Source organism: Pelobates fuscus, chromosome 4, assembly GCF_036172605.1.
Source record: "Pelobates fuscus isolate aPelFus1 chromosome 4, aPelFus1.pri, whole genome shotgun sequence".
Classification (NCBI taxonomy): Eukaryota; Metazoa; Chordata; class Amphibia; order Anura; family Pelobatidae; genus Pelobates; species Pelobates fuscus.
The window spans coordinates 301,168,308-301,186,930 of NC_086320.1; the positions used below are offsets into that span (position 1 = coordinate 301,168,308).

The following is an 18,623-nucleotide window of genomic DNA, read 5'->3' on the forward strand; positions in this document are numbered from 1 at the left end:
TGAAGGCGTCCCTTAAGGTGGAGGTAAGGATCTCCGGCGTGACTGTCTCTGGTAGACCGGTTATGTGGTTATTATTTCGGCCTCACCTGTTATTGAGATCTTCCTGGTTGTGTTCTTGGAGTTGTATTTGCTCCTGCATGGTTTGCAAGTCTTCAGCAGATCGTAAGGGCCTAGACGGGACATACTTGTGTATAAGGGAGAATAGATAGGTGGGAGCAGCATTATGTTGCGATTTGAAAGCAAGAACCAGAATTTTAAATTGAGCTCCATATTTTATAGGAAGCCAATGTAGGGATTGACAGAAGGGTGAGGCATGGGAGGTGCGGGCGGACAGGAAGAGATGAGCCTCACTGCCGCATTCATTATGGACTGTAACGGCGCAAGTTGGGAGCATGTAAAAGTGCAACCAACTACAAGATTCAGTATATGGCCTATAGGTGGTACCCATGATAGCGACTTGTCCAAGTGCTTTTCCCAAACCATTTGTACTGCCATTCCGCCTGAGAGAGAAAATAAAAATAATACAGTCTGTCCCTAAACAAGCAGTGTGGGTTCTGTACTAAAATTACAGAACTGCTTTGAAAATGGAGCAGTCAGCCTGATCTTTCCATTCTTCCAATGGTGATTACTGCACAGTTAGAATTATCATCCACATTTTCTCTCTCTCTCTCTCTCTCTCTCTCTCTCTCTCTCTATATATATATATATAGTGCCCAGTTATTTTTGTGCATGCACCCAATTTTTTGGTGGAAATGTGTTTTACTAAAAGTATTAAACCTGACACTGTAGGCATTGTACACTTTTGGATACTTGAGAACACAAAGCAAAGTTGGGGAGGAGGTATGGGGTGGATCTTAATGCTCATGTGCTTTAGGTGAAGATACTGGAGCTGGGGAGGGGGGGATGCGGTCGTTAAACAGACCCTGACAGGGACTAGAGTTCATTTATTAAGCTTGTGTCTGTGCAAAGTCAGTGCAGGGCGATTTACATCCACTCTAGACTATTTCCACTGCACTTGTAAAAGTGAAAGGAATGCAATTTAATCTCCAGCATACACTAAATAAATGAGTGAGATAGGGTTTCTAGCTGTTGTACAGTTTATGTTGCTTGAAAATCGAGAACATCAGAAAGTTTCTGAACATGCAAGGTCCCGATTTTTGCAAATGTTCCAATACAGGCTCCTGTTCTGTCTACGTATTGCCACCATCAGAAAGATTTCCCTCATCCTCTACCTTTCAATCCTTTTCTTCCTGGCTTATAGGATTGAAAAACTTAAAAGGAAGTTTGGGCTCTGGCTCCTCTTCCTAGAGTATCTCTTCATTCTTCCACTGTCCTAAGAGATGTGACCTTCTTCTCTTCAGATACTTTGGAAATGGCTTTATCTAAGGTTTTCCAATACAAAAGTTTTCCAAAATAAAAAGTTAACCTGGATAGGCAGCAGATTCAAGTTCATCTTGGAGGACTTAACTGCTCTTTGTGTACTTGGCCTCAAGGCTTTTCTTGCTGCCATTGATGGCTCCTTAGCTTTAGCTACCAACTTTGTGATATCCACTATAACTTTGCTGCTAGAGCCATTAGCAGGATCTGGATCAAGACTGTGGTCCAAACTCACAAGGAAACGTTATAGTAGCTTGCATAACTGCTCCTAAAGAAAAAATGTCATAATTAAATTCGTATCCATACGATTCTCTATAGGGTCTCTCAGCGATGCCACACTATCCATTGATTTCTTAGCAACTTTGGTGATCACAGAATCCACTTTAGGAACTGTATTGCAGAATTTAGTGTCTGCTGCATGAAAAGAATATGGTCGACTTAAATATCCTGTAAAGAAGAGCACATTTTTCTTTGACATCTACCATTCTGTCTCTACTAAATCTTCTATAGCTGAATGTACAAGAAAAGCAGTTATTTTCTTGTGTATATCCTCAAAGTATGCATCGGATTCCCTACAATTACCCCATGTCCTCTGGGATACGCAGCGTCTCACTTATGAGAGTGATTAAAAAATCCACGGCTTTCCCATCAAGGCTTTATGGGCATTCTAGAGCAGGGGTTGGCAACCTTCAGCTCTCCAGATGTTGTGGAATACATCTCCACTGATGCTTTTCCAGAATTATGGCTCTAGGAGCATTATGGGATATGTAGTCCACAACATCAGGAGTGTTGAAGGTTGCCTACCCCTGTTCTAGAGATTCTTCTTCCTCGGTAGATAGTGATTCCTTATCACTACTAATATTTGAGCTATAACCTGAAGATTCTTCTTTTACTCTGTTTTGAGAAATTACTTTTACCAGTCACTTATTTTATTCCTGCAGCCAAAGACTTGGGTATAATTTCAGCCATATTAGGATTTGGGATTTCTAATGCAGTAGATGTGCCTTCATTTGCAATGATATGAAAGCAGTCTTTGAACATTTCTTTCATTGCTGAGGATGGACAGCTCTGTGCTTTCCTGGGAGAGGATTCATTTTTTGGGAGGCTCGGGCTGGAAAATAAATATAGCATGCCACTATTATTACTAGGTGTAGCCAAATGCACTATTTTTTTGTCATTATAAATGAAAACATAACCTTCTGCTTCTAATTGGCTATATGATTGGATTCCAGGCTGTTTGATAACCCTTGCATCCAATCATAATGATGATAAGCCTTAACTGACAGCCTGGTGGATATACTACTAAACAGTGCATTGTTAGAAATGGCATAACATTTTGACATTGATCATATTTTTTTTATACAAGAAAATCCTTGACTGGATGGGTTTCTAAGAAGGCCTTTCAGATGCAAAACACATCCTGGCACTATAACCATTTCAGCAGGTCATGGTGGCCATTGTGTGTGGAGTGTTCCTTTAAAACTCTAGTTCTCTGCTTGCAATATTTTTCCTATAACTCCCAAAAATAAAAATGTTAGCTATGTAAGATGGTTTAACGACCAGGTCTGGTGGTAAGTCTATCCATTTTAAGTTATTTTTTTTTCTAAGTTGCTCTATTTGTGTAGATATTATTACAATATTAATATTATATAAAAATATTTTCGATTTTCCCATTTTATCCAATATTGTATTCGTGTTGTATATGTATGCATATATAGGCTACTGGAAGAAAGCCCTATCTCTCCTTTAAAAAAAACAATATATAATATGTAAGAATGCACTTAAAGACAAAGTGTTGAATTACAGTGGAAAGAACACACTGCAAAAGGGTCAAAAAAGGCTTAGACTATGAATAAACTGAAACTTAAAAAAGCTTTGATCACAAATGGGTTAAAACAAGTGATGTACTTACAAGTGGAATTTGCTTATTTTTCTTGTATTCCTGTAGCGTAGACTGTTAACTGCAGTAACCAATATCTAAATTGACTATTTACAAGTTTATATTGCAATGTTCCAAAATTAACATAAAATAAATGTGCTCTTTAGACACCATTCACATAATTAACTTCAAATTCAGGTACACAATAGCAGATGGGTTTTTGTTCTGAATTGCGAAATGTAGCATTTCTCTTCACACATCAAAGCCGGGTAATGGTCCTTAATTGTTTGTTTCGAAAATGAGTGCTCTGGAGCTCTGTGTTGTAGTGTTAGAGCGAATGAGTAGCTTTGCATTAGAAAGCAATTTTCAGCACATGGTATGGTGTAAAAACCAATACATTTCATAGATATCTCATTCAGAGAAGAAATTGCCTTACACTTAATCAACAACTGTATGCATAAAGCATAGCTGTATCGGGCTACGTCCCTTTCAGAATTGCATCTACTATGTTTTTAGTGTTTGGGGGATTTTGCTGTCATTTCTAAATGTCAACTTAAAGCACTGCTTGTGCTGTAAGATCCAGCTTTACGATTAGTTGGGGTTTATGCAAATTTAAGTCTGCATTGGGATCTTGGCTTAAAGAAACATTTTATTTTTTTTTAAACAAAAAATAACAAATTACTTGAGCTATATCTTTGTGGGTATTGTGTATACATTTATATATATACACATATAGACATATGATACATGCAAAAGTACATTGCATTTATAAAGTAGTCAGTCCCCTTCATTATTTTAAAATTTTCTTGTGTTCGCATCAATCTACTCTCAATACCCCATCATGTCAAAGCAAGAAAACTGATTTTTGAAAACTTTGCTCATTTATTAAAAAGGAAAAACTGAAATTCATTGACATAAGATGCATCCGATTTCTCTGAAACATATATGAGGTGTTTCTACTCTTTAAATGCAGTTCTGCGGCAAATTCAATTGATGGGGCATGACTTGGCATAGACAAATGCCTGTTTACATAAGGTCTCGCAGCTGTAAATGTATATTACAGCTAAAACCAATCCATGAGGTCAGCCTGCAGAGTTCAGAGATAGGATTGTGTAAATGCTCAGATCTGGGAAAGGCTACAAAAAAACCTTTGGGTGCATTGATGGCTCCCAAGAGCAGTGGCCTCAGTAATTTTTAAATGGAAGAAATTTGGAAAATTTCTTAGAGCTTGCCGTCCAGCCAAACTAAGCAATCTAGGAAGAAAGACCTTGATAAGTGAGGTCACCAAAAACCTGATGGACACACTGGGTGTGCTACAGAGATCATGCGAAGAGATGGTAGAATCTTGTGGAAGAACAATCATTACTGCAATACTCCATCAATTTGACCTTTATTTCACTCTGACCAGATGGAAGTCTCCCTTCACTACTTAGGAAAGCCTGCTTAGAATTTTCAACAACAACAAAAAAAAAGCACCTAAAAGACTCAGACTGAGAAACAACATTTTCTGGTCTGATAAAACAATGACCAATACAAAAAGAAAAGTACTGCGCTCACTCCCATCACTCCTTGGCGGCAGCAATGACCACAGTACACATCAGCTCCAATATATGTAGTAAAAAACAAAGAAAAAACAAAAAAGTTACCTGCACTCTCTACTTAATCCCTATGTATATTTAAACAAATGGAGGTCATTTAGTTACTCCAATGGCCACTGGAGGGAATGCCCGCCTGCCAACATCAAGGCAGACCCCCCTTTCTGTCTCATTAGAGATCTTTGCCAGAAGCTCAAGGAAGCAAGTGGAAGGGTCAGAGTAGGACCCGTCTAGGGGAGTCTGCCTTGACGTTGGCAGGTGGGCATTCCCTCCAGTGGCCATTGGAGTAACTAAATGACCTCCATTTGTTTAAATATACATAGGGATTAAGAAGAGAGCACAGGTAACTTTTTTTTTTCTTTAGTTAAAACAAAGACCAATGTTGCCTCTAATAAAAGTGTCATGCCAGCTAGCCGCTTTATTTTAAGTCATTGGATAGATCTCTCCAGTCCAAAATGAAATCCACTTTAGAATACACAGACCTTACAACACCCTGTTCCAAATTATTATGCAAATTCTATTTGTGTCACAAAGGTTAAATATTTTGTTTTTCAGTTTAACTCATGGATGGCATTGTGTCTCAGGGCTCTTTTGATCACTGAAAACAATCTCGGACACCTGTGATAATTAGATTGCCAGGTGAGCCCAATTTAAGGAAAAACTACTAAAGGAGGGTGTTCCACATTATTAAGCAGACATCAAGGTGTAGAGTCCTCCAGAGTCTTGCAACTGTGCATAAACCTTCTATTCGACAACCACTAACCAATGCTCACAAGCAGAAAAGGCTGCATTGGGCAGAAAAATACATGAAGACTAATTTTCAAATAGTCCTGTTCACTGATGAGTGCCGTGCAACCCTGTATGGTCCAAATGGATGGAGTAGTGGATGGTTGGTGGACGGCCACCCTGTTCCAACAAGGCTGCGACGTCAGCAAGGCGGTGGTGGAGTCATGTTTTGTGCCGGAATCATGGGAAGAGAGCTGGTCGGCCCCTTTAGGGTCCCCGAAGGTGTAAAGATGACCTCTGCAAAGTATGTGGAGTTTCTGACTGACCACTTTCTTCCCTGGTACAGAAGGAAGAACTATGCTTTCCGTAATAATATCATCTTCATGCACGGCAATGCACCATCTCATGCTGCAAAGAATACCTCTGCATCAATGGCTGCTATGGGGATAAAAGGAGAGAAAGTCATGGTGTGGCCTCCATCCTCCCCTGACATCAATCCTATTGAGAACCTTTGGAGCATCCTCAAGCAAAAGATCTATGAGGGTGGGAGGCAGTTTACATCCAAACAGCAACTCTGGGAGGCTATCCTGACATCTTGCAAACAAATTCAAGCAGAAACTGTCCAAAAACTCACAAGTTCAGTGGATGCAAGACTTGTGAAGCTGCTATCAAATAAGGGGTCCTATGTTAAACTGTAACGTGACCTGTTAAAATGTTTAAAAAGTTAAAAGTTATAAGTTTGATTGAAATAGCTTTTGATTTCAGTAAATATGCTGCAGTAACTATACTGTCCCCCCCCCCCCCCCCAGCCCCCACCCCTGAGCGGCGGGTGGGGGCCCTAAAATTATTAATAAGGGGGGACCTATTGTCCCCCCCGGCCCCCACCCCTGAGCGGTGGGTAGGGGCCCTAAATACAAAGGGGGGGGACCCTAGTTAACCCTCCCCCCCCAAAAAAAAATGATCTCCCTACCTACCCCCCTCACCCTAAAAATAATGAGGGGGGACCCTTTAACTAAAAACCTGTAAAGAAAAAAAATAAGATAAAAACAACTTACCATTCGATGTTTTCTTTCTTCTAAAGTCTTCTTTCTTCAGCCCCCAAAAAGGGCAAATAAAAAGCCATAATAACCGACGCAATAAAAAAAAAACCCGAGTGCAAAAAAAATAATCCATCTTCACCCATGGAGGGCTCCACGCAGACTGAGCTCCGCAGGGCGGGGGAAGGCTTATAAAGCCTTGCCCCGCCCTGCAATTAGGCTAAGAACACTCTGATTGGTGGGTTTAAGCCAACCAGAGTGCTCTTTGTCATTTTACAAGCGTGGGAAAGTTCTTTGGAATTTTCCCACGCTTGTAAAATGACACAGAGCACTGTAATTGGATGGATTTCAAGCCATCCAATCACAGTGCTCTGTGTCGTTTTACAAGCGTGGGAAAATTCCAAAGAACTTTCCCACGCTTGTAAAATGACAAAGAGCACTCTGATTGGCTTAAACCCACCAATCAGAGTGTTCTTAGCCTAATTGCAGGGCGGGGCAAGGCTTTATAAGCCTTCCCCCGCCCTGCGGAGCTCAGGTTGCGCGGAGCCCTCCATGGGTGAAGATGGATTATTTTTTTTGCGCTCGGGTTTTTTTTTTTTTTTTTTATTGCGTCGGTTATTATGGCTTTTTATTTGGCCTTTTTTGGGGCTGAAGAAAGAAGATTTTAGAAGAAAGAAAACATCGAATGGTAAGTTGTTTTTATCTTATTTTTTTTCTTTACAGGTTTTTAGTTAAAGGGTCCCCCCTCATTATTTTTAGGGTGAGGGGGGTAGGTAGGGAGATCATTTTTTTTTGGGGGGGGAGGGTTAACTAGGGTCCCCCCCCCTTTGTATTTAGGGCCCCCACCCACCGCTCGGGGGCTGGGGGGGACAATAGGTCCCCCCCTTATTGATAATTTTAGGGCCCCCACCCGCCGCTCAGGGGTGGGGGCCGGGGGGGGCAGTAGGTCCCCCCCCCCTATTGTGAATTTTAGGGCCCCCACCCACCGCTCAGGGTTGGGGGCCGGGGGGGGGGACGACAGTAGGTCCCCCCCCCTTATTGATAATTTTAGGGCCCCCACCCGCCGCTCAGGGGTGGGGGCCGGGGGGGGCAGTAGGGCCCCCCCCCCTATTGTGAATTTTAGGGCCCCCACCCACCGCTCAGGGTTGGGGGCCGGGGGGGGGACAGTAGGTCCCCCCCCTTATTGATAATTTTAGGGCCCCCACCCGCCGCTCAGGGGTGGGGGCCGGGGGGACAATAGGTCCCCCCCTTATTGATAATTTTAGGGCCCCCACCGCCGCTCAGGGGTGGGGGCCGGGGGGGGACAGTAGGTCCCCCCCTATTGTGAATTTTAGGGCCCCCACCCACCGCTCAGGGGTGGGGGGGGGGCAGTAGGTCCCCCCCCCCTATTGATAATTTTAGGGCCCCCACCCGCCGCACAGGGGTGGGGGCCAGGGGGGGCAGTAGGTGGGGGCCCTAAATAAGTAAGTCTGTGATCTCCCGGTTTACTTTACTGTTTTTAAGCTTTGTTGGTTTTAGGTACCACTTCATTTGAATTGTGAATATGCTTCTTTTTTTTTTTTTTGCCCTGAAGTAGAACTTTACAAAATGACTTGCCTGCCAAAATAATGTGTGCATGATGTCAGGGTTTGTGAATTCACACTTAATTACTTTTGAAAATAATTTCAAATTTAAAGGGACGCTGTAAGCACCAAAACAACTTTATCTTATTTAAGTGATTCTAGGGTATAGATCATACCTTACAGTCTCACGTCTCAATACTTTGCCATTTAGGAGTTAAATGACTTTGCTTATGCAGCCTTAGCCACTCGCTCTGCGTCCCTATAAAAGAGTCTACTTTTTTAACTTTCCTCAGTGCACAGTGTGTTTAATTTATAATTTCTTATCTCCTGATCTGTCAATAGCCTACTAGAGCTGGCAACATCCTCTTGTGTGTGTGATTAAAGGGACTCTGCAGGCAGAGTATTTTACACACCTGGTTTCAGCGCCGGGAGCCTCATGAAGCCGCGCCCCCTATTTCGTCAAAATGACGAAATAGGCGGGCGCGAGCAGGGAGCAATCAGACACTTCCATTTGAAATGAAATGGAAAAAAGAGAGTAAGCGCTAAATAACAGATAGGCAGCAACCCTATAAGGGAATCCCTCAAATACCCTGAAAAAAAATTATGGAAGAAAAAAGAATAGAGAGAAAGGGCTGCGCCAAAGTGAATCAATGTATAAATTACAATTTATAAATAACAATTAGTCCAAATAAAAAAGAGTCTTATCTAAGAATGCTCTTATGGCGGATGCGGAATCTGTAGATGCTTGGTCAGGAAAAAATATCCTCGCTGTTCTCCTTCTTGTAAATTCACTCGTACGTAAAAGATAATAAAATACGTATAAAATGGTACTCACAAGAAAGGAGCAGACCAACTGCTCCTTGGAGATAGCGCTGGTGGTATTATCCCCACCTCGGATTACTTGGAGTCCAGGGTAATAAAAATGCCAGGTAAAAAACAATATACAGTGTATTAAAAAGAAAGATACATTATTCATGTTGGCAATCTTTTGGCGGGGTGCTAGCGGGTCTGTTGTTCTTGGTTGGTTTGTGCCTGTTTGGTCTACCTTCATTAACGTGTGCAGCACCACAGCAAGTCAACCGTGTTAATATAGCAAGCAATGTATCCCAGTATAGATTTTTTTCATGTCATTTAAAAAAAAAAAAAATGTGCCGTTTACACTGCCACAGATTTGTAACACTATGAAAATGATAGCGCGCACTCTGTTAGTTAGACCAGCATATCTCTAGTTAACAGCAACTTGTTATACTCCTACACGTATGTTTATTATTTGTTGGTTCAACTACCATAAAAATGCAGAATGTGACACGGCATACCGCCATATCTTGCTCTTAGGGTATAGTTAGTGAAGACCTGGTACCTGCATTAGGATAGCTTAAAACTGACACACTTGGTTACCTATACGTTAACAAATATACTGTGTAGTACAGGGGTAGGCAACCTTCGGCTCTACAGATGTGTTGGACTACATCTCCCAGAATGCTTTTAAAGCCATATTGCTGGCAAAGCATCAAGGGAGATGTAGTCCACAACATCTGTAGAGCCGAAGGTTGCCTACCCCTGGTGTAGTACCTTAGCAAATGTCATGAAACTGTATAATCTGTGACCATATCAAAACCCTGTCTATGCTGACTCATATATCTATGCGTGCTTAGCCTGAACGTACTGTAAATCATTACTATACCATGCCCTGTTTTAAATGTGTTCCTATCTTGATATCACACAAAAAAGAAATAGTGCAGCATATCTTGCTACCCGTACCAAATGTCTATGACGACCTAATCGGTTGAACGAGTCTTTGTTTATGCCTCTAACTTACCCTGCACTTTCCTTCTTTGTCACTCCTCTGAATACTCCTACCTGACGTGTACATCTTGTTAAATCTTGTTAAATCATTTAAACTAAACGAGAACCTAAGCTGTCGAAATATTGATCTCATTAATCTAAAAATGAGCCTTGACAAACGAATGCCACGACTTGTACTGCAAATGTCTATCAATTTTTCTTGATGTCGCTGTTGTGGCGCACCAAGGCTTTTTGTTACTTTTGTGCACAACAAAAATAAAGAATAAAAAATAAATAAATAAAGAAAATAAAGATAAATGGCACTAATAAAAAGTGAGTTTTATACCAGCTTTTAATATTTTATCTATTTTATAACCAGACGTATCGCACTATCCTGTTCTTTATTTGTTTTATCTTTTACATACGAGTGAATTTACAAGAAGGAGAACAGCAAGGATATTTTTTCCTGACCAAGCATCTACAGATTCCGCATCCTCCATAAGAGCATTCTTAGAGAATACTCTTTTTTTATTTGGACTAATTGTTATTTATAAATTGTCATTTATACATTGATTCTCTTTGGCGCAGCCCTTTCTCTCTATTCTTTTTGCTTCCATTTGGAAGCGTAATTTCTCTCGTGTGCATGCGCGGCTTCGCCGCACATACTTCATTTCCTCTATGTGGGTGTGCAGTCTCTGTTATGGTCCTTGTGGATGTTAACCACTTAGGGTATCTCCCCCTGCCTGACAGTTGTGTATGTGAGCATAGGTGTAAGGTCTCATGTGAACTGGCATGGAGGGAGAGATTTCAGTATAAGTGACAGCCTAGTTCGGGTCTCGTAGTGTGAAGGCTTCTAGCTGCAGAACCAGCAGAACCCTGTCAGATGGAGGTTGGCGTCAGTTAGGAGAGTGGGTTAAGTTATATATGCAGCTAACCTAATTTGTAACGAAAACCTAAAATAAAACAAAAAGAACTTTAGTATAAAGTGTTGCAGTCCCAAGTTGTGCTGGCTTTGGTCATCATGGGCAACGGAGCAGGTTGTCCCCCTGCGCTGAGTGTCTTCTGACGTTTCAGGTGGCGCCTCTGGTAGGGGACGGTCTCTGGGGTTCCCTCGGGGTGAACTCTTGTACCGTAGCAGGGTTTAGCCAGGACAGTCCTGTTCAATTCGGGAGGACCGCTCGTAGTATACCCGCTGACTTCAGAAGGGATTCCAGTTCTTCATAGCTTTGTGCCTTGTGGGTTGTCCCGTCATAGGGAAAGGATACAGCTCGCGGTGTTCTCCAGCGATAGGGAGTCTCTCTGGCTCAGAGGTGCTGTAGGAGCGGCTGCAACAATTTCCGCCAGGTAAGTGATTTGCAGTGACCGGATCCCCGGTCGACTTGTTTTCCTCGTTGCGGTCTGGTGTGGGTCTGATCCGCGGTGTAGTCCTCCGATGAATACGAGGTGAGGTTGTCTGCCAGCGCCATTTTAGACCATGCGGCCTGGTGCGTGTTCCGCAGCATATCTCCAATATCCCTGCCTTGGGAGCCTTTGTCTGCTTTTACTTTTTTGTTTTTCGGCCCATAGTCTACTCGGTGTTGGTAATGCTGTATGTGGGTCCTTCTGGGTTCAGATACCCCCATATAAGGTGTAGTTCGATTATGTTTGAGCCGGAGCTCCAGGAGATGCGACTGCTCCGTTGCGCTGCTAGCTCCACCCCACACAGTGCCTTCTATTTCCTGCACACGCACTATTACGAGATTTGTGGCTGATTCAGAGCACAGACGGGTTCATGCAGATAAAGGCACATTGAGGAAGATTTCTGCCAGATCCATGCATCGGATCAAGAGAGCAGCTGCTAAAATACCATTACATAGCAGCAAACAGATATTTGAAGCTGCTGGTGCCTCTGGAGTCCCATGGACATCAAGGTGTGGAGTCCTCCAGAGTCTTGCAACTGTGCATAAACCCTCTATTCGGCGACCACTAACCAATGCTCACAAGCAGAAACAGCTGCACTGGGCAGAAAAATACGTAAGGACTAATTTTCAAACAGTCCTGTTCACTGATGAGTGCCGTACAACCCTGGATAGTCCAGATGGATGGAGTAGTGTATGGTTGGTGGACGGCCACCATGTTCCAACAAGGCTGCAACGTCAGCAAGGCGGTGGTGGAGTCATGTTTTGGGCCGGAATCATGGGAAGAAAGCTGGTTGCCCCTTTAGGGTCCCCGAAGGTGTAAAGATGACCTCTGCAAAGTATGTGGAGTTTCTGACTGACCACTTTCTTCCCTGGTACAGAAGGAAGAACTATCCTTTCCGTAATAAAATCATCTTCATGCATGACAATGCACCGTCTCATGCTGCAAAGAATACCTCTGCATCAATGGCTGCTATGGTGATAAAAGGAGAGAAAGTCGTGGTGTGGCCTCCAACCTCCCCTGACCTCAATCCTATTGAGAACCTTTGGAGCATCCTCAAGCAAAAGATCTATGAGGGTGGGAGGTAGTTTACATCCAAACAGCAGCTCTGGGAGGCTATTCTGACATCTTGCAAACAAATTCAAGCAGAAACTGTCCAAAAACTCACAAGTTCAATGGATGCAAGACTTGTGAAGCTGCTATCAAATAAGGGGTCCTATGTTTAAATGTAACGTGAACTGGGGGGGGCGGAGCCTAACACCACACCGGAGCAGACGCCATTACCCCGGAGCTCCGAGAAAAAACACAGCAATCCGCCGACATCGGGACCACAAAGCGACACCCGTGGACTCAAACGACACTGCAGCATACGGGCAGACTCACCGGCTAGGCTGATGCCATTTTTTGTGACACCCGGAGTGAAAACCCGAAAACGCGGCGTTAAGGCCTACCGCACGGGCGGACAGCACGGAGACCGAGTGGAGTGGGACTGGCCGTGGCACTTACCTTCCACAGCAGACCAACAGATCAGCCAGCATACCGCAGGTGAGATGGGACGGAAAACCCCAAAACCGACCCCAGTCGCCACTAAATCACGGCAGGACACTGGCCAAATGCTTCAAACGCCCAGGGTGAGACAAGCGCCCACTCCCCGTGAGGCCTCTCCTGCACCCTCGGACGAGTAATATATCCATGACAGTCCCCCACCAGGCCCCTATAGACCAAAACCCTCACTGGCACCAGAGGACAGCACCCCAGCCACGAAAGGGCACATTCAGAATATGCTGTCAGGCCTCCAACGCAATCTTAAACAAATGTGGGAAGCAGACTTAGCAGCGCTCACCACACAAGTGCAAGCAGTGACAGCACGCACTCAAGCAACAGAGGGGGACATAACAGACCTAAAACACAGTATACACACAATGGACAAGATTCGACAACTGCACACTGCCCAAGAAAATCTCTCCAACCAAGTCTGGCCGACAGGAGCCGACGTAAAAATATAAAAATCAGAGGGGTACTAGAGACCGTACCACTAGAGGAACTGCCCCACTACATCAGACGCCTGGTGTCAGAGGTATTGCCGACAAGACAGGCTAAATCTTTTGTATTTGATGGTGTATACGTTAGACGTATTTTAATATTATATTTTTAGGGCCCTACATGATTTCTCTGAAAATACAGTCTTTACATTAGATTGCCTGCAGGGAGCTATAGATCTCACCTGAACAACTACATTAAGCTGTAGTTGTTCAGGTGACTATAGTGTCCCTTTAAAGTTCACTTTACAGAGATTTATAGAATTCATAATCACTATAATTTAGTGTTTAGTTTACGTGCGCATATGATCAAACTGGTATTTTAATATCCATCTATAGCGAATAGTGAGGACTTTATACATTTTGGTTAGACATGAATAATGACCATTTCAACAGATCCACGATATTGCTTATGGTTGCACCAACTACTGCACTAAATGTGAACAGTATTCAGTCTTCTTGTCTTAGATCACATGTATCTTTGTTTGAACATCAATTATGTTTACATGAATCCACTCATGACACCATAGATATAACACTTTGTGTTTAGTCTAGTACCTAGTCATTTGTTTTATTTTCACTTTTATTTTATTGTATTTTTTGGTTTATGCATTCACTATTCATATTTATTTTGCATCCCCATTCTATATTTTTTTTATACAGTATTTATTATTATTTATTTTTTTAGAGGCAATGTCATATTTATTATTATTTTATATATATATCTTTTAATATCATTATTAATTAATATATGATTATTTCTGTGCCAAGGATAAATCTTGGATTATGATTACATCTAGGAATATGTTTGTATTGCCCTTGATTGTGATTTTGTGGTAAATACACATCTGTTTACATACTTATATAATAAAAACGTTTTTTTTTTTATTTATTTCTTGTACCACTCAGGGCTTTTTAAGCTTTCCAGTGGTTAATGAGGTTAGCTTTATCTGAATATCCAAATTCTTCAAAATGGATAGCCCAAGAGTAAGCCATGAGATGCACTGAAAATAAGTCTTTCATTAAATGTATGCATTACAAAATACAGTTGTCACCTTTCTTTAAAATCTACTTGGGTTTTGTGTCTGTTATTGTTATTAGCCGTACCTAATGGTGATACTTTTATCTTTATAATGCTTCTTTTTTTCCCTTATATTAACCTGGTGTGTGTCTGTGGGATGCACAGATTGTGGCATTCTTGTATTTTCTGCTGTTCCCCTGTGTATATTCCGTATGTCCTGACCTGCACAGAGCAGAGGCCACCAGTCTTGTTCTACTTAGCTTTCACCCTCATTTTCCAAATTCAATCATGCTTTGAGAAATCACAATTGCCAACCCTGACAGTTTCAGATTGAATACCATAAGACAGGCCATGTAAGGTCCCATGTTCCACTCTCACGTCTACCTTTGAAGCTAATGCAGGTGGAGATAGTTCATCACCCAGAGGAACACCTTGTGGCATTACAAAGAACTGCAATAACGTCCCTTGTAATCATTATAGTGTTGATTTAAAAAAAAAAAACGTAAAAATTGTTAACCTTTTTTTTTATTAGGATCTTGAAATGTGTGGTGATTCAGTCATAGTATGCAGATTAATCCCTTGATTTAGGGTAGATTAATGGATTCTCCATAAAACAAATCTAGCCTTAGCGATCTCGTTTATGCACTCATCAGATTGTGTGTCACTACTAAAGGTTGGCTTGGCTGCTTTTTCAACCAATATACAAAATCATGCAGCATGTAATGCTCATAAATGCAGTCATGCATACCGAATCGCTATATATGTTCAGATTTTTTTTCAGCAGCGATACTGCTATTTAATATGAATATGAATCATTTATGTATGCAGGCAAGCACAACATTAAAGTAAACCCACCTACCAGTGGTCGTTTAACACTAGATCCATGTTACGGCAACTGAAAGAATATCTGTAGAAGTGAGATGGATGATTGATAATGTATCTTGTTTTCTCTTAACTTGCTGTTTAGAATCAGGAGTTTTATATTTACTTACTTATCAAGCCTTGGATGACTTAATAAAATAGTTAAGGTGTGTGTGTGTGCGTGCGTGCGTTCGTTCGTACCCCAGCATCACGGAAAGCACTTCATGAAAAGTGCTAGGACTAATGTTAAATGTGATCACGTGGCCTTTCCTTGCTGCTCTGCATCAAGTGTATGTATCCATAATTAATGTACTTAGTATTTAAGAAAGAAAGAAGAAAAGAAAAAAAGTGTGTGTGTGTGTATATATATATATATATATATATATCGATCCCTCCAGTATGCACCCAAAAATTGTGAAAAAATATAAAAAATTAGAACCATACAAATTAAGGTGGTGTATATGTGCTATAAATATAGTCCAATTTTACCCCAAAAAGAAAAAAAAACAACATAAATTAAATAGTGTAATATGTATGAAATACAATATGACAAAAGTGGTTTAGCGATTTACACTCACAACACTTATATCCAACTCATTCTGGCTCTGACAATAAAGCAGTTTGTGTCTTAGATGTACCACCACACCTCCTGATTTGATGCACAGGACCACAATCTTATTGGCATATTCTTAAAGCGGCACTGTCATGCCGAACTTACCTTTCTCCAATCGATTCCTCTTCTCTCCCTCTGTCAGGATCTGTTCTTCATTTCTTCCTGTCTGCTCTAGTTTTCTTTAAAACATAAGACAAAGTAGGGACTATTTGTCAATATTCCCGAACGTCCTGTCATTTAGACAGAACGCTGGCAAAACTACCAAATTTCATCCTAACAGAATGAGAACAGTTTCTCTATTTGTGTTAGGATGCAATTTGGGCCAATGAGCAGCGGGTGGGGGCCCTAAATGAAAATGGTGGGTGGGACCTATTGTCCCCCACCCATGAGCGGCGGGTGGGGGCCCTACATGAAAATGGGTGGACAACTATACCATAAAAATGCAATATTATAAAAAGTAAGCACATCTCGCTGTTTGCATACGTCTTGATCAATGGGTAGCTAGCATGAAGCTTTTTTTGTATTATTACTATTGTTTATACTACTGTTTTAAAATCGCAATATTTTATGTGAAATGCTCTGATATATCCAGGAATACCCAATACATGGCCTTTGAGTTGTTAGACTCCTTAGACTAAATTTGTTAGTGATGGGTGTCCATATCTGGAGGACCAAGTCTGAACACCCTGGTCTAAAAAGGATACCTAAATAATTTAAAGATTAGGATGATGTAATAAAATATAATTTATATTTCTGATTTGGTTAGCCATTGAAATGAATAAAGACAATTTATACAATATTTGCTGCTGTGTGTTAAGTAAAGTTAAGCACATGTTTGTGTGGTGGTGTTATTAATCTAGTCTAGACGTTTATTTCAAGTGGCTGTTGGTTTTATTGTAAGCTAAAAGTTTTGTAAAAATATCTCGTACACGGTCATATAATTTGAATTTTTTTTTTTTCTTGCTTTTTTTAATTTTTTTTAGGAAAGTATATGCAAATGATGACCATTTTGAAGCCAATTGCCTTTGATGTCATCCACTGCATGTCCCAATTGTTTGATTACTACTTGTATGCTGTGTACACCTTTTTTGGAAGAAACGATGCTGTAAGTATGTTTCTTTTTTTTGTCTACTAGTTATACCAGTTGTTCATCTTATTTATCTAGATTCTAAATAGTGTTTTACATGGAAGAATACAGTGCAGTCCTAGCTATTTGTAAAGTGGAACTTTCCATGTTTTTTTTTTTAGTCTACTTCACCTCTGTTCTCCAGTGTAGAAAAGGATGCAGGAATTATAGGCTTTTTTTATACATACTTTTATTTATATATATAAACACACACACATGTTATAGTAGCATATCATAGTCCCTATGTTTAAGAGTGCAACAAAAATATTTTGATAAATAATAATTATTAGTTTGCACAAAGGTGAGTGAAAGTATATTGTATAAAAATATTTGGCTGCTCCGTTGTTTTTTCTTGGCTGTGTATTGTATCTTTAGTCAATGCTCATATAGCTAACTAACGTTCTCAAGGTGATTTTTGAGTGTAAGATTTTACTTTTGGAAACTAGAGAAATAACCTAAGGTCAGTGTCCCAAATATCTGATCCAGAACAGGTATATTTTTGGGAGAGGGTGGTATGCACTCTGTATACAGTCGCTGCAACGCACAGAGTCAAAACAGAAAAGCTTGTTTCACTGTTAAAATACAAATGGGATGTACTGTACACTCAGAGTTCTCTAGCTTTCATGTGTATTTTGGATATAATTTACACATATAAAAAAATATAAGAAAACAATAAACATTTATATATTCTAAGGAAATTGATTTATTTTTTTATTTAAAAGAACACTATGGTCACCAAAGCAACTTAAGCTGAATGAAGCCGTTTTTGTGTATGCATCATGCCTCTGAAGTTTCACTACTCAATTCTTTACCATTTTAGGAGTTGATTCACTTTTGTTTCTGTTTATGCAACCTTAGCCATACCTCCCTTGGCTGTGACTGACACAGCCTGCATGAAAACAAAATGGTTTCTTGTAACTTGCATATTACATAGTTACAAAGCTGAAAAGAGACTTACGTCCATCAAGTTCAGCCTTCCTCACATATGTTTTTGCTGTTCATTCAAAAGAGGGAAAAAACCTAGTCTGAAGCGCTTCCAATTTTGCAACAAACTAGGGAAAAATTACTTCTTGACCCCAAAATAGCAGTCAGATGTCTCCTTGGATCAAGCAACTTAATTTAATATTGTTTACCTCCTGCTCTGTAAATTGAACTTTAATACCATAGTTGAGGCTTCTGAAGGATCTAACAAGCTATTAACAGAAGAGGAGATAAGAAATTTAAAAATTATACAGAATTTACAATAAAGTAAGTGTAAACATTAAATTACTCTTTACAGGAAGTGTTTTTAGGAACGCTGTGTAAGTCAGATGCAGGGAGGTGTGACTAGGGCTGGATAAACAAAGTGATATAACTCCTAAATTACAGAGAACGGAGACTGCAGGGGCATGATCTATACACCAAAGCTGCTTCATTAAGCTCAAGTTGTTTTGGTGACTACACGGTCCCTTTAAGTTAAATTCTCTCATTTTTATCAGATTTCTAGAATATTGTGTGCATTGTATTTCCATTCTAAAATCACAATTTGATGAGTAGAATAATCATTCTATCTGATTAAAGTTTTTATACTTGTGACCGATTTTCTTTATATAGTTAAGTTTTAT

General features: G+C 40.7%; 1 protein-coding gene across 2 annotated transcripts in view; it reads left to right on the forward strand.

Annotated features, from left to right (window-relative positions):
- Positions 1–18,623, forward strand: part of VPS50 (VPS50 subunit of EARP/GARPII complex) — a 215,617-nt gene that overhangs the window by 166,695 nt on the left and 30,299 nt on the right. For both annotated transcript variants that reach the window (XM_063452255.1, XM_063452256.1), the window contains one exon: positions 16,877–16,998. In XM_063452255.1, coding sequence (XP_063308325.1) covers positions 16,877–16,998 — 122 coding nt within the window. The remainder of the gene's footprint in view (positions 1–16,876; positions 16,999–18,623) is intronic.